This window comes from Carettochelys insculpta, chromosome 18 (assembly GCF_033958435.1).
Source record: "Carettochelys insculpta isolate YL-2023 chromosome 18, ASM3395843v1, whole genome shotgun sequence".
NCBI lineage: Eukaryota > Metazoa > Chordata > Testudines > Carettochelyidae > Carettochelys > Carettochelys insculpta.
The window spans coordinates 11,367,876-11,384,397 of NC_134154.1; the positions used below are offsets into that span (position 1 = coordinate 11,367,876).

A 16,522-nucleotide genomic window follows, 5' to 3' on the forward strand; every position below is an offset into this window, starting at 1 on the left:
AAAAAGTTAGCTTTTTTATCCTGAAAACAATAGGGCCAGACACTGACTGCTGTGATTGGTACATGACCAAGATCCACTGACATGAAACGAACAGCTGGTATGTGATAGTGATTCCAAGACAATAATGAGCAATAGCACTGAGTAGTGCTAGAGCCATAGAAAAAATGGAGAATTCCCAGTTCAAGGCAGCACAAATACTGAATGAAGCACAGTTGGGCAAGGGACTTACGTTGCAGCCATATTAATATACTTCCCAATGCCCTGCCGGTAAGTTTTGGGAACTTGGCTCTCTTTCTTTGGCAGGACAACCTTAGCATTTGTTTTGGCCGCTTCCTCTTCTTGTCGGACCTTCTCTCTCTCCGCAGAGATCTGAGAGAAATGAGTATTAGAGTGCAAAAGATTAGCTGGAAGAAAAGGCAACAGTGGCTAACGCGCTTTGGACCAGCAAAGTGTTATATAATACGGACTATCACAGCTATGACACTAGGTATGGGGAGCAGCATTCCCGCTATTATTTTTCCTTCCATGTGCAGAATAAATTTTCTGTGCACTGAGGCAGGTGCAGATTCGCACAACTATGAGAAACACATACTGCTGGCAGTAGGCAGGGAACATTGGTGGTGGCGGCGGGAGGCCTTTGTAAGTCTGGTGCATTGTGAACCTCGCCCCACATTATTTTCCAAACTACTATCCCCTCCAGCACAGGCAATGCTTTTAGCAAATGAAACAGCGTCAAATTGCAGTTGTTCAATTTTTGCTTGCAAACACAGGGGTAAGCACCCCTGGCGAAGATCAAAAAGGAATGCAACATGGGAGTAGTATGAATTCCCAGAGAAATGGACAAGGCCACAGTTTAGTATTAAATATTTCTTTGCAAAGCTATCAAACAGATAATTCCCTCCTCACCTGAGCATCTGCCTCTTCATATGGATCAACAAAAACAGTTGTTGATTCAATTCGTATTTCCTCCTGGAAACAGAAAATTAAAATGAAAGCTACTGGAATCTGCTAATTGAAAGTAATTTTCGAAAATAAGCAGTAACACGCTGATATATAATGCATCTGGGGGGGAAACACACACTCTCTCTTTGTTTGGTAACCTTTTTAGTTTAAGTAGTACCTTGGGACGATCTGTTTTTGGATCGCTGTCCACATTCTCCATAGCTGCCAGAGCTTCAAAACCACCAACCACTCTAAAACAGAAGAAAGGACTTAATTTCCAGCAGTTTCAATGGAATGTTAACCACTCATTCTGGAGGACAATGCAGCAGGTGTGCACTAAACTTGAAAAAAAGACAAATCCACACTACATACACGTAGCAGTCTGAACATCTGACAGATAGAGAGAAACCCAGGCAATGAGTGAACTAACATGATCAACGTGGTTTTCAAACCAAAGCAAAGGTTTTAAAATGAAGATGAACATTCTTAAAGCTGGGAGGTAAAAATCAACACACCAGCAAGTCACTGGAGATCTGTTAATATTGTGACAACCCATCAAAATAGCACTTGGGAACAAAGGAATTAACACTAGTTGTAAGTTATAAGTCACAAGTTATAACCCACCACAGCAAAATGGTTTTGACAGAAGCTAGAGAATTAGTTCTGGTACTATTAAGCACTTTCATATTAGCATTGGATCTTTACAGATTACCAAGAATAAAGGCCACATCCAGCAAGGGATACAACTACACACATGGCTTTAAACACATTAGTATTCCTGTTGAATTCACTGGAAATGCTCATGTGCGAGAAGTTAAACATGCATAAGTGCTTTTCTGGATAGGAGGCAAGGTGAAAGATGTAAAATAATCCAATATAAGGGTCAGAATTCCAACAGCGGGAGGTTTTGCTGAAAGGGAAGGAGTTAGTTGTCCTATGCACCCAGAAACCTCCGGCTGATGAATTTTTGCAGTGTCAAATCACCTGTACTAGTCCTTCACTCAGTGCTGGAAAGAGGCCAGACACTGAAGGGATGAAATCACATGCCAATTGTAGTTATATATTTTTAGTACCCAATTTATGGTTGTCTGAATTAAGTGTTGATCTTTCAATGTGGTGAAGCACATGGTTTGCACACATATAACAAGTCAGATGTCTCCGTATCTGATCAGAATAAAAAACCTGCAACTTGTGAAAGCCAAATGAATTAAAATGAGGATCACTGTGAAAATGGTGTGATTTTGGACTCTATGATATAGTTCTCTAGAATCAACAGTGTTGTTAAAACTGACATTCAGAAGTGGGATAACAGAGGATTAGAATAGAATGGAGGTAATTTCTGGGTCTTAATGGAAGAAGACTTCTTCAATGAGGAACAGCTGGGAGGCTTGTATAGAGTTAATCTCAAATATTTCTCTTAGGGGAACTATGACAAAAGAAGCACTTAGTATAGATCCACATTAAAGCCGTGTCTACACGTGCACGCTACTTCGAAGTAGCAGCACTAACTTCGAAATAGCGCCCGTCATGGCTACACGTGTTGGGTGCTATTTCGATGTTAACATCGACGTTAGGTGGCGAGACGTCGAAGCCGCTAACCCCATGAGGGGATGGGAATAGTGCCCTACTTCGATGTTCAACGTCGAAGTAGGGACCGTGTAGTCGTTGCGCGTCCCGCAACTTCGAAATAGCGGGGTCCGCCATGGCGGCCATCAGCTGAGGGGTTGAGAGACGCTCTCTCTCCAGCCCCTGCGGGGCTCTATGGTCACCGTGTGCAGCAGCCCTTAGCCCAGGGCTTCTGGCTGCTGCTGCTGCAGTTGGGGATCCATGCTGCATGAACAGGGTCTGCAACCAGTTGTCGGCTCTGTGGATCTTGTGTTGTTTAGTGCAACTGTGTCTGGGAGGGGCCCTTTAAGGGAGCAGCTTGCTGTTGAGTCCGCCCTGTGACCCTGTCTGCAGCTGTGCCTGGCACCCTTATTTTGATGTGTGCTCCTTTGGCGTGTAGACGTTCCCTCGCAGTGCCTATTTCGATGTGGTGCTGCGCAACGTCGATGTTGAACATCGATGTTGCCAGCCCTGGAGGACGTGTAGACGTTATTCATTGAAATAGCCTATTTCGATGTCGCCACATCAAAATAGGCTACTTCGATGTAGGCTTCACGTGTAGACGTAGCCTAGGTGTCTCAAAAGCAGGTAATAAAGTTGCAAACCAATATAAGTATTAATACTTTTGCAGAAAGAAAAAGGTGTTTAAGAAACAAAAGTGAACTATTATTCTAAAATCTGAAAAGCTTTAAAAAATGGCAGAATGACTTCACTAAAGAGGTATTCTTATGGAATTATATTATATATGCACAAGAACATCTCAGCAGTGTCTTAGGAGCAGTGTTGTAATGGGAAAACCATAACATTCCACACTGATTGGAGTGTTCCCTCTAAATCCGATGCCCTATTAGTTTTCCCCTAATCGAATGCCCTTTAAATTGGTTTCTTCATGGAAACATCACCAGATCATAGAATCCTAGGGCTGGAAGGGACCTCTGGAGGTCATTGTGTCCAGCCCCCTGCTTAAAGCAGGACCAACCCGATTAAAGGCTAGGTCTACATTAGCCATGGGAGATCGAACACTTAAGTTCAATCTTCTGGGGTGCCGTTTTGCACATGCACAAAATGGTGCGTTTTGGGATCAATGTTGAACCCAGAACTCCTTGTAAGCCACAAGGATTAAGAAATGTCAATGGAAGGAGTCCTCCCATCGACGTTCTGCAGTGAGGACAGGGGCCAATATCGACAGCTGCAAAATCAATTTTAGGTACGCCATTGGCATACCTAAAATTGCGTAGCAGCCGTCAACATTTCTGCTTAAGTGTAGACATAGCCTAAATCATCCCAGACAGGACTATTTTCAAGCTGGGACTAAAAAACATCTAGGGATGGCAATTCCACCACCTCTCTCAGTAACGCATTCCAGTGCTTCACCAGCCTCCTGGTGAAATAGTTTTTCCTCATATCCAACTTACCCATCCCCCTCTGTAACCTGAGACCATTGCTCCTTGTTCTGCCATCTCTCACTACTGAGAACAGCCTCTCTCCATCCTCTTAGAGCCACGCCCTTCAGGACGCTGAAACTGGCTATCAACATTCCCCGCCCCCCCATCCCAACTCTTCTCTTCTGCAAACTAAATAAACCCAAATCTTTCAGCCTCTCCTCATAGGTCACACGCTCCAGCCATCTAATCATATTGGTTGCCCTCCGCTGGACCCTCTCCAATGCATCCACATCTATTCTATACTGGGGGGCCCAGAACTGGAAGCAATACTCCAGATGTGGCCTCACCAGTGCTGAACAGAAGGGAATAAAAACTTCTCTAGATCTGCTGGAAATGCTCCTTCGAATGAGCCTCAATATGCTATTAGTCTTCTTGGCTACAAGGGCACACTGTTAACTCATACCCAGCGTCTCATCCACTGTAATCATCAGGTCCTTTTCCACTGCAGTGCTACTTAGCCAGCCGGTCCCTAGATTAGAAGCTTTAACAACGTAAAGCTTAGCTGGAGAGCAGACATCTACCATGGTCTCTTTTTCTATATATACATAAATTTTTTTTCTATATATATATATATATATATATATATATATATATATAAAAAATCTGGAGCCTATTTCAGTGCTAATATTCCCTGCTCAGATAACTGGGTGTACTTGTTAACTTTACAGGTGCAATTTTGGAGGCCACTCTGAATTCCACAAGCTGCGAGAAAATTATTTACCGCACAAGTACCACAAAATATTCTGTGTATTGTGCTTAGCTAAGAATCCTTCCAGTGATTGCAGTGAGCACTGGATCATTGTATGTACAATAATTTGTTTATCCTGCCTATGGCAGGTTCCAGGATTCTTACGGCAGTTTAGCTTTAAATGTTACAGACTTCACTTTGTGCTGATGTTTGGAAGGAGAGCATTGGTCTAGCTACCATTCCCCATAGACAAATGGAACTTTTTGGTAACTAGGCATCTGCACATGCACACACATCGATACGCATCTTCATAAATTTGTCCTCCATGTGAAAACAGCAAAAATAAATAAGGGGAAAAACTGCCCAGATAAAAATAATGTTCCATTTTTGTTCTTTGCTTTGGGATAATCAAAAAAAGGACTCTGAATAAAAAATACGGGATGGCTTTTGTAAAAATATCAAATTATATTAAATTAGATAGCATTTCTGGCTTTCTCGAGGATGGAACTTTTTAAGGTCGCTCAGAAAACAGAACTATTTTATAGATTTAAAGCAGCTTTTTGGCAATTAGAATTTAAAAACAAAAAACATTTAAGAATGAAGCCCACACTTTTGTATACCTTGTATGAATTCTGTGCTCAGAAAGGCAAAATTAGAGTTAGTTCACTAATAAAAATCATGCAATACAGGTAAAACCAAGTGTCTCCTTATATAATTCTCTTTTTTCCATACATCAGATTCTAGATTTTAATCTCTAACATACCAGGCATTAGTTCAATTACTAGTTAGGGCAGTTAAAAAGGTTCATAGACTGTCTGGTGGCAAAACAACTATATAGCAAGCTGTAATTTAGAAATTAACGAATGTACTAGGTCATGAGCTTTTGTGGGTAAATTTGTTAGTCTCTGAGGTATTGCAGGTTGAAACTCTAATCCAGAACTCTCTTGCACAGCAAACTTCATAACCCATCATGATTTTAGTTAGCCAGATGATAATTTATCATGGATGTGGTCAAGTTTCCTGTGATCCCATAAAGTTTGTTTACAACCACCAATCCTGGCTCTCAGTGTTGTGTGCTGTTATTTAGCTGTAATGTACCCCTAAATGTCTTCTAAGGCTATGTTAGAATTGCAGGCTCCTGCTGCAGTGGGAGCCTTCTGCTGACATCCTGGTCATCCTCGTTCTATGAGGAAGAAGGAATGTGTCGGCAGAGAGGGGCTTCCCAACACGTGGCCCCACGTAGACAGGCCATATTTGGGGAAAGCCTCTCCTGACGGAACTGTTGGCAGGAGATACACAACTGCTTTGCTTTGTGCAATTTACATATCTGTTGCCTAAAATTCTCAGTAATCTAGACATAGCCTAAGAGCCCAGTAAGCAGTGGAACTGTTGGTGATGTGCTAGAAAATATTGACCACCCAGTGTTCGGCAAATTCTCTCATCCAGCACTGGTCAGGTCCCAAGGATGCTGGACAAGAGGGGTTCAACCTGTACAGGACCGCTTGTTATATGGGATGCTACAGACTAACACAGCTACTCTTCTGAGACTATATGGCTAGTGGACAGCCTAGTACCTTCATTGTTCATACACTTTTTTAAGGGTTATATAAATAAAAAGAAACTAACAAAAACTAACAGATACTCAAAGAGACACAACCTGCTTGGATCACACCTCACTGGGTAGAAATAGCAAATTTCATACAAATCAGAGCACTGGGGGATATTGAAAAAAAACACAACATTTCACCAAGTTTTGGAGCCTGGGTTAGCTGACCAGAGTTCCCAGGCTCAGGCTGTGGGAATAAAAATAGCAGCATAGAGGCTCATGCCTGGGCCCAAATATCTGCACTACAATTTTATAGCCCAGCTGCCCAAATCTGAGTCAGCTAACCTGGGCCAGCCAAAGCTGTGCAGTGGGTCTTTTACTGCAGTGTAGACATATCTCAATGGCTCAACTGATTGCACAGGTTAAGTATTCCAAATAAACTTCACAAGATGAGATTCAAAGGGATTTTGCTGACTCTCCCCTTATTTGCCTGAATAAATGAATGCCTGTAATAACCAAGGGTATGGAAAACAGAATGCTTGTGCAAGACAGCCTTCATAATATAGGCTCAGACTTTAAGGCTTGGACTAATTAGATTTGCATTGATAAACGACAGTAGACATTGATTATACCATTAAAAAACCCATAAAATATTTCCTTTGATAATCTAAGTTTACAGTTAGGCAAAAAAAGAAAAATTGTACTTGAGAAGTTCTTATCTTGATTTAACTATATTTACTTTGTATATTTTAATGTATGCTGGTCACAGTTCAGTATTTAAACAGTTACACAGTTTAACTCTGAATCTCAATTACTGTCTGACTCCTCCATAATTTCCCCAAATGGTGATATTTTAAATCAATAATAGAAAAAAAAAATTCTTTAAAATGAGCACTGATATCTGTCAAAATTATAAAAATCCAATTCTGCCAAGCCTAATTGTGTGTGTCAAACCTCAGGAATATGTAATCTTAACATGAACATGACAAGATTCAATGCATCTAACCAATACACTGATGCCCATTAAAGCAATTACACACTGAACCTCTTTAATACAGCACTCTCTCGTCTGGCAACATTCCTTGTCCAGCATGAATTTAGTTAGCCGAATATCCACTTCTCAAGGGTATGGCCCAGTTTCCCATGGTCCCATAAAGTTTGTTTACAGCCACCAGTCCTGGCTTTCAGTGTTCTGTGCTATTATTTAGCTGTAATTTACCCCTAAATGTCTTCTAAGAGCTCAGTAAGCAGCAGAATTGTTGGTAATGCTGCTAGACAATACTGATCTCATACAGTCTGGCAAATTCTCTCATCTGGCAGCAGTCAAGTCCCAAGGGTGCCGGACTAGAGAGGTTCAACCCATGGTTCATGTACACTGAAGAAATAAACATGGTAAAGAAGTAACTGAGGGTTGGGGCAGGAGGTAGCCTCTTTTGCTATACAAATTATGTGCATAAATTGCATCTCTTGCAAAGGAACCGATTCACTAAAGCTACATACGAAAAAGATGAACACATCACAAGAATGCTGGGGAGGATGCAACTTTCCAACAGAGACACTACTGGATATTAAATTAATAATCTACTTAATGTCACTCAACAGGGTAAAACCTATTTCAAGGATAAATCCCTGAACCTCAGTACAGGAATCTTTGTATAACAATAAAATATGAATGCTGCAAATTCAGAATATCATTCTGTCCTAGTGTGTAACATCATATATACACTAAACAAATGGGAATTGATTGTTCTGTATTCAACATCACTTATGTTAAATTTAGATGATGGCAGAGCAGTGAAATAGTGAGAATAAAAATAGGCTTGCCCTTTTTCACCCACTCTGGCCCTTCAAGGTACCTTTTACCTAAATTATAGGGTGGTGTTCATGATTTGCCTAGAATTGACTTAGCTTCTATGATGCCCATGAAAAAAGATCTGCTCACAGAAATGAAGATATATTTAAGTTATCATGCATATTCAAATTAGATTGGACAACTGGTATGACTAAAGAGTTTGCTCTAGATTTCCAGCACACACATTAAGATGCTAAATTTCTGAGGGTAACTACTTATTTACCTCAGTAAAAAGAAAAAGTCTACAACAGCTTGTTTTATTTTCCATGGAGTATAAGTACTATGTTATATCTGAGTACACAAAACAGAGAGGTAGGTTTAGGTTTGCTTCAGTACCACAGTAACACAGAAGAGATGTACCCTTAACTCCTTAAAGACGGACATTTCTACTTTCTAGAAAACTAGAGCAACTCCAGCATTGGAAATTTTGACACCTCTTCAAACTATATGTTTTATTTAAAAATACACCGTTTTGGCTTGGTTCTAAATGGGCCAGCCAATTTGCTTAAATTCAGTAAACTTTTTAGTAATTAACCCAACAAAAACTTTTCTCAGACACACAACTAATCACCACAAGCCAAATTATTACTACGTGAACCGAAGTGAAGCATGTAGACCAAGACCTGCCAACTTACATATGTTAACCCGTTGGATATGCAGATTTCATTTAGCAAGCCTCAAACTATCAGCTTTGTTATTTAGTGTTGTCCCTAAAAGAAAACCCCCTAAGCTTTTAAAACCCTAAGAAATAGCTTCCAAACATCACACACAAGTTCTGTTTAAAAAAAAAAAAAAAGCTGAATTTATTTCTCTTTTCTAATGACTTAGCACCTTCACTGGCATTCACACATCTGTGACTGCCGTAGAGTTTTCTCACTTCTTTTCTTTGGCTGAATTACATGAATTAAACCTCGTGCAGTGCTCTGGATGGCACATGTCCAAAATGACAGTTTCCTGCTCAGAAAACAAAGCAGAAATGCCTGCGAAAAAACAAACACACATACCAGGGTGAGACCATTTTGTTTTGGGAAAAGAGAAGTTACTCAGCTGTAGTAACGATGGTTCTTCGAGATGTGTCCCCGTGGGTGCTCCACAATAGGTGTTGGGCTCGCCTGGCGCCACAGATCGGAAATCTTCCAGCAGTTTCTCCTGGATCGCGCATGTGCCAGCGCGCGCCGCCCCCCTGCGTGCCCCTGGCCGCGTGCGCGATCCGGTCCCCACCAGTTCCTTGACCAACCGCCTCGGATGCTCCTGAAAAACATTAGACAGAGATCCAAAGCGGGGAGGATGGGCGGGTAGTGGAGCACCCATGGGGACACATCTCGAAGAACCATCGTTACTACAGGTGAGTAACTTCTCTTTCTTCTTCGAATGGTCCCTGTGGGTGCTCCACAATAGGTGACTACCCAGCAGTAACCCAAGTAAGGAGGTGGGTAATCGGTTTATGTGCAGCTTGCCCCCGAGAGGACTGCTGTCGACAGACGGGTATCCTCTTCGAATACCCGAGGCAGGACATAATGCTCAGCGAAGGTGTCGTAGGATGACCAGGTCACCGCTCTACAGATGTCTTTTAACGCAATGCCCTTGAAGAAGGCTGTTGACACCGCCACCGCCCTGGTGGAGTGAGCCCTGGGCGGGGCCAGCAAAGGAGCATTTTGAAGCTCGTAACACATTTTTATACAGGACACAATGTGCTTAGAGACTCTCTGTGAAGAGAGACCTTCTCCTTTTGACCTGGGAGCGAGAGAGACTAGGAGCCTGTCCGTTTTCCGGAAGGACTTAGTTCTGTCTATGTAGAAGGCCAACGCCCTCCTCACATCCAGGAGATGCAGGCGTGCCTCCTTGCTGGAGCTGTGAGGCTTCGGGTAAAACAAGGGTAAAACTATTGGCCCGTTAAGATTGGACTCCAAAGAGACTTTTGGAACAAAGGCTGGGTGCAGCCTTAAGGTTACCGCCTCCTTTGAGAATACTGTGCAATGCGGCATTGCCATCACTGCTGCGAGCTCACTCACCTTGCGGGCTGACGTAGTTGCAAGGAGGAAGGTTGTTTTGTTTTTTTTTTTTTATCGTAAGGAGACGTATGGGAACTGTGGCTAATGGTTCAAAAGGTGGACCCGATAGCGTGCTGAGCACCAAGTCCAAATTCCATGACGGTGGAAGCGGTTTCCAAGGGGGGTACAGGTTTACCAGCCCCTTCAAGAACCTGGTAACGATAGGATGGGTGAATACCGTGGGCCCTTCCTCTGTATGCCAAAAGGCTGATATAGCGGCGAGGTGGACCTTTAGCGAGGATAGAGAAAGCCCGCCTCTCTTGAGGTCCAATAAGTATTCTAGTATTACAGGTATAGGAACGTCAAGGGGAGCCAATTGCTTGGCGGAACACCAGGCTGTGAATCGAGTCCATTTCTGCTTGTAAGTCCTCCTGGCGGAGGTCCTTCGGCTACATTCCAGGACTTGTTGTACTCCCTCCGTACATGTGCTCTTTAAAGAGCTGAGCCATGGATTAGCCATGCTTGTAGGTGCAGACCCTGAGGGTGCGGGTGCACTATGGACCCCTGAGCCTGCGTGAGTAAGTCCGGCGCCACCGGTAGAGGGAGCGGTGGGCGGTCCGACATGCGCAAAAGCAAGGGAAGCCATTGCTGCCGATCCCAAGTGGGACTATGAGTATCATGCGAGCTCTCTCCCTTCCGGCTTTGTGCAAGACCTTGTGGCAAACAGATCGATCTGGGGAAACCCCCATGTACGAAAAATGTGCCATAGCAGATCGGAGCAGATCTGCCATTCGTGCATGATTATGAAGCGCCTGCTCAGCTGATCTGCTTTCATGGTGTGAGCGCCCGGCAAGTACGAGGCTTTCAACGTTATGTTGTTGGCAATGCACCAATTCTACAATTGGACTGCTTCTGCACATAGGGCAGCATGGGCAAGGGTCTGGGGATGGAGACCTAGACCACTCACGGGGTGCGTACCCCTGATGTCTGGGAGAGCGAGACCTCCGCGACAATACAGATAGAGGTGAAACTGGCTTGTGATAGTACTCCAGGCAATCCAATCCCAGAAATGGTGAAGGTGGCCCAAGCCATGGTGACATTGGTTGGAGGAATGGAGAAGGAGGTTCCGGATGGGCTGGTGGAGACACAGGCCTTCGGTGCGGCGTGTGTATCACAGGGGGAGGGCTTGGTGCTAACAGCAGTGCAGCCCTGTCCGGAGATGGACTGCGGTGCTGGGCTTCTGATTTTGCCTTGCCCCTCCCCTTCAGGGCCGGCACCGCCCCCTTCCGTGCCGGGGATCTCGGCCCCGCTGTCAGCGCCGTGCTCGGCACCGTCAGCTGCGGTGCCGCGCGGGTATCCTCCTCCAGTGCCTGCAGGCTCCGTGCCTGGCGCCCCTGCACCGTTGGTGCTGTGGGGGCCGGTGCCGCCTGTGGCGGTGCTGCCGGGTCCGGCGCTTGCCTCGCTGACGCTCTAGGCGCCACGTGTGCTGGCTGTTGTATAACCGGAGGCTCAGCCTCTGCCACGTGCGCTGCCGCGCGCCTGAGTATGCGGCTGGGGGCTGTGTGCTCTGCTCGTCCTGCTCGCTGCAAACGCCGGCAAGGATCGACCCAGGGAGAGTTTCCTCCATTTCTGCACGGAGGGGGTCAGAGAAACCTGCCCTCCTCTTATGCAACCCAGAGGGCCCTTCTGGGTGAGGCTTCTCCGGCAAGTCCAGCTGGAGAGCCTTATCAACAAGAGCATTTTACACCTCATCGCTCTGTCCTTCCTGGCCCTGGCTGTGAGCTTAGCACAGTGAGAACACTTCTGGGTAGCCTGTGATTCCCCCAGGCATCGGATGCATTCGCTATGCCCCACGGAGGCCAGCATAGCTTCACGGCATGACTCACGCTTTTTAAAACCTGAAGAGGCCATTGCGGTGAGTCCTTTATTGTTAATAGGGTACTTAGCGCTTAATCCGTGCCTTTCCACCCCAAATAGTGATCACCGGCCTGTGGGGCAGCGGGCGGCCTAAATGGCCTTCACATCCGCTCTTCTCTTCTCTTCTCTGCTCTTCTCTTTTTTTTTCCTGATATTCTCTTTGTCTTTGCTTTCTCTCTTTTTTTTTTTTAATAACCAAAAACAACAAATGACACGTAGAAAAAAACCACTATTTAATCTGACGCTGGCCATAGCCTGAGTAGATTCTGTCTGCAGCCAATGGCGGTTGAGAAGGAATTGGCGGGGACCGGATTGCGCACGCGGCCGGGTGTGTGCAGGGGGGCGGCACGCGCCAGCGCATGCGCGATCCAGGAGAAACTGCTGGAAGATTTCCGATCTGCGGCGCCAGGCGAGCCCGACACCTATTGTGGAGCACCCACGGGGACCACTCAAAGAAGAAATAATCTTCTCCTCACAAGTTCATGTTTATAAAAACAAAATACCTCTATTTTTATGTATCTCTACACGGTGTATTAGATGGATCTTGTGTATATGTACATAGGAATATATATTAGATGGATCTTTCAAGCGGGTGTGCCTGCATATACACGACATCTAACACACACTGAGTAGACTTTTGAGGTTGTTAACCCGAGTGAGATCCAAACAGCTCAACCCATCCAAAAAGGTTTAATCTTGAAGATCAGATAGTGGTGCTCAGAACTGCAGTAGCCCTGACTCTACACAACCTGCCATTTCTGTGTCTTCCTCTGCACCGAGCCCTGCTGCCTGCAGAGCTGGGCCCCCTGCATAGATCCACAACATCCTGCTCCCTTTCCCACACCTCCAAAATGCTCTGTTCTTGGAGTTCTCCTGAGCTGAAGGGGTGGGCAGGACTGGCTGCTTAGGCAACTTAGCTGTGAAGATCTTTGCTCCTTAATGGGCTTTGACTTTAACAAGAAATGATGTGATTAGTGACAAAATTGGTAATGAATATGAGACATCATTATTCAGTGATAATATACGAGTGGATACAGGGAGCACAGTTCAGGGCAATTGCACCTGTACTCCTGCTGCATGGTCCAGCAATGGCAGCCACTCAGACTCCAGCTACCAGCAGTTCCCTTCTTGGTCAGAGAGATACATCTCTCCTTTTCCAGGCTGGGGAATTTTCATGTTGAACGGTTTCCTGCCTACCCGGTCAGTTCCCCAGCAAATCAGACTGCCTATACAGACAGCTTTGCCTTTACCCTCGGATGCTACAAACAATGTAAGATCCCACAAAGCTTTGGCTAAGCACAGACATTCATTCATTCTTAAAGCGAATGGAATATACAGAAAAATGTTAAAACAACAAGAGAAACCACACACAATAAGAACAAAAAAGCAGTCATTTAGCACTTTAACAAAATAATTTATTAGGTGATGAACTTTCGTGGGGCAGACCCACTTCTTGAAATCTGAAGTGGGTCTGTCCCACGAAAGCTCATCACCTAATGAATTCTTTTGTTAGTCTTTAAAGTGCTAAATGACTGCTTTGTTGTTTTGATAGAACACAGACTAACACAGCTATCTCTCTGTTACTATTCAACATACTAATAAGCTTACCAGAGGTCACTCCACCTCCAGTGAGGATTCAGCAGGAATCAGTCCTTCAATCCCTATCAAAGGAGTTTGCTGTGGCCTCAAGGCCATAACAATTTATTTTCTCAGAACAAGCATTCCCATAAATCTCCTCCATATAGTCTGGATCTGCAGAGACCACAAATGGGTGATCAGCCAGACAACAGTTCCCTATTCCTCAGGGAGAAGCTTCAAAATGCTGGGTCTCTGCATAAATGAATGTGGTAATCTGCATTCTCCTCACCCAGGTATTTCCTAGGAATTTCACTTAACTTTATTTGTCTGGTACATTGTTTAAAATAATCCCTTGACATTCATAGCACTACCCAAGACTTCCATCAGCCATGTCTCCTCACAAGAAAGGTTACATATGATCTCATCATAACACACAAACGTTGCGTTTTTAATATAATATACTCCACAGATATTTACACACAATTCAGTGATTCCCCCTTCTCCTCTTCTCCTTCTCCCTGCTACATAAACCCAGGACTCTTATTTCTGCTCCAAATCTGATGAAGTGGGTCTTAACACACAAAAACTCATTACCCAATAAAACTGTTTGTCTTTAAAGGTGCTACAGGACTTCTTGTTTTCTTATAATTCAGTAAGGTTCATTCAGGGTATTGCAAGAAATCGCTGTAGGTGTCCCACAAAAGCCAAATATTGTGAAGCAATACAATCCATTACTTTTGATTGCACCAGCCAACTGATTTCAGCAAACTGCCCTGTTCAGAAGACACTAAAATGCAGCATGGCACTTGTGTGCACGGAAAAAACTGCTCTGGTGGAAAATGTGCAGGAAAAAAGAGAAAATCTCCCAGATACTGATCATATTTCCTTTGACAGGATCACTCAGTGTGCACCCAGACATGTAGTGTGACCTTCAGTAAGCAAGGTCACGGTTTCCAGTGCTGTCCTGTCCATGAATTCTGAACACCAGCTAGGGTAATGCTCTAAAAAGGGACTCAAAAGGAGTGTCTCCAGGCACTGGGCCTTCCTAAAATGTTTTTCACAGAGAAGAAAAATCTTACCTCACACACCTACCAAGTTGTTTACACCAATTTAGGTTTTTCAATTAAATGTCTTACCGAGCAGTCAGAAGTCAGCAAAAGCCACTAGTTAATTATCAAGTTAATTACAGCATTTTAAATGTCAGGCAGTTCATTATTAATCATCACCGGAGAGGGTAATTATTGAGTTAATCTAGGTAACTACTCTGCAGCAGGAAATCCACACAGTCAATAATAATCTTTCATTTGATCTCGTCCTCAGTTTTCTTTATTTTTTTCTGCTCCCTTTTGACACCCAGCTTACCTGCTCCTTTAGCTAATGGGCCTTCACAGTGATATTTGTTATCACCACTGTCGCTGGAGAGTAAGAAACACTGTGAATACAGGTTTCCCCAGCAGTCTGACAACACCAGTCTCCACACTGTGCAAAGTCACATGTGCCCTCCCTTTAAATTCCCACTGCCCAGGGCCAAAGTATTTTACGAAAACACCCATAGTCTAAAGCCTCAAGATCTTAATACCTGTAAACCAAGGTGTCAATTTTCATCCTGTAGTGCCATGAATTTAAAAGTTTTTAAAGAGTAACGTCTCAGTGTTACTTTCCTCCTTTGCTATTAAAATAAATGCTGTTTTACCCTTTTCCTTAAGAACAAAATAGGATTTCTTCGAAATTCTTACAACAATTTCATGCATAAGGCAAAATTCTATCCTTCAGTGCACACATGCAACCCTACTGGCAAAAACAGCAGCTACAACATGGTTTCCCAAACTGGGGGGCATGCTCCCTTGGGGGGGGTGTGAAGAAATTCCAAGGGAGGCCCTGCCTCCCCGCCACCCCCAAGTCATTCCCCACACCCAAGGAAAAAGCTGGCCTTTGCTTCTGGCTCTCAGCCCCTGACATTTCACGTGGGCCTGGTGCAGCCGCTATAAAAAGCGGGCAGCCGGCGAAGGCTCATAGGGAGCTAGCTGCCTCCTACAAGGGTGAGTGAGTGTGGGTTCGGCGGGGAGGAGGAGGATGGTGTTAGATGAGAGGCTGGTGGTGCCTGGCTTTGCGGGAGGGGAGGGTTCAGGCAAGCGGCTTGGGTGGCTGGCCTGCAGTAAAAAGGGCTGAAGGTTTCTCAAGAATCGAAAGGTGGGGCGTGATGCTGAAAAGTTTGGGAACCACTGAGCTACAAGAAGGTGGGAACAGCTGAGTGCACAATTGGGCCCTGAGTGTATAGTGATATTCTTATACCATTCAAAAGAAATAAGGCTCAAATTCATGTTGAAGCCAGTGCAGTCCTGCAAATATAAGTCATACAGTATGATCAAGACAACAGGGAATGGCGGACTTCAGATTTCAGGGACATTACTCAAGTTACAACTTCAATTAACTTGGCCTTGAAGACAAGCAGTCCTGTGCTTTTGGGGGCCACACAGGAGCTGCCCCGCCCCTCTGGATGGGAGAGGGAGGATTACCTGGGGCAGGGCAATGGGTGGCCACTATGGCTGTGTCTACACGTGCCCCAAACTTCGAAATGGCCATGCAAATGGCCATTTCGAAGTTTACTAATGAAGCGCTGAAATGCATATTCAGCGCTTCATTAGCATGCGGGCGGCAGCGGCGCTTCGAAATTGACGAGCCTTGCCGCCGCGCAGCGCGGCCAGACGGGGCTCCTTTTCGAAAGGACGCCACCTTCTTCGAAGTCCCCTTATTCCCATGAGCTCACGGGAATAAGGGGACTTCGAAGAAGGTGGCGTGCTTTCGAAAAGGAGCCCCGTCTGGATGCGCCGCGTGGCGGCAAGGCTCGTCAATTTCGAAGCGCCGCTGCCGCCCGCATGCTAATGAAGCGCTGAATATGCATGTCAGCGCTTCATTAGTAAACTTCGAAATGGCCATTTGCATGGCCATTTCGAAGTT

At 44.7% G+C, this 16,522-nt stretch overlaps 1 protein-coding gene across 6 annotated transcripts in view; it reads right to left on the reverse strand.

The window, feature by feature from the left end:
• PPIL2 (peptidylprolyl isomerase like 2) overlaps nucleotides 1-16,522 on the reverse strand; it is a 181,595-nt gene that overhangs the window by 11,970 nt on the left and 153,103 nt on the right. For 3 of the 6 annotated variants that reach the window (XM_075012262.1, XM_075012261.1, XM_075012260.1), the window contains 3 exons: nucleotides 1,121-1,193; nucleotides 907-969; nucleotides 230-369 (listed from right to left, as the gene is read on the reverse strand). In XM_075012262.1, the coding sequence (XP_074868363.1) occupies nucleotides 230-369; nucleotides 907-969; nucleotides 1,121-1,193 (276 nt within the window). The remainder of the gene's footprint in view (nucleotides 1-229; nucleotides 370-906; nucleotides 970-1,120; nucleotides 1,194-16,522) is intronic. The other 3 variants (XM_075012264.1, XM_075012263.1, XM_075012265.1) reach the window with 1 other exon arrangement.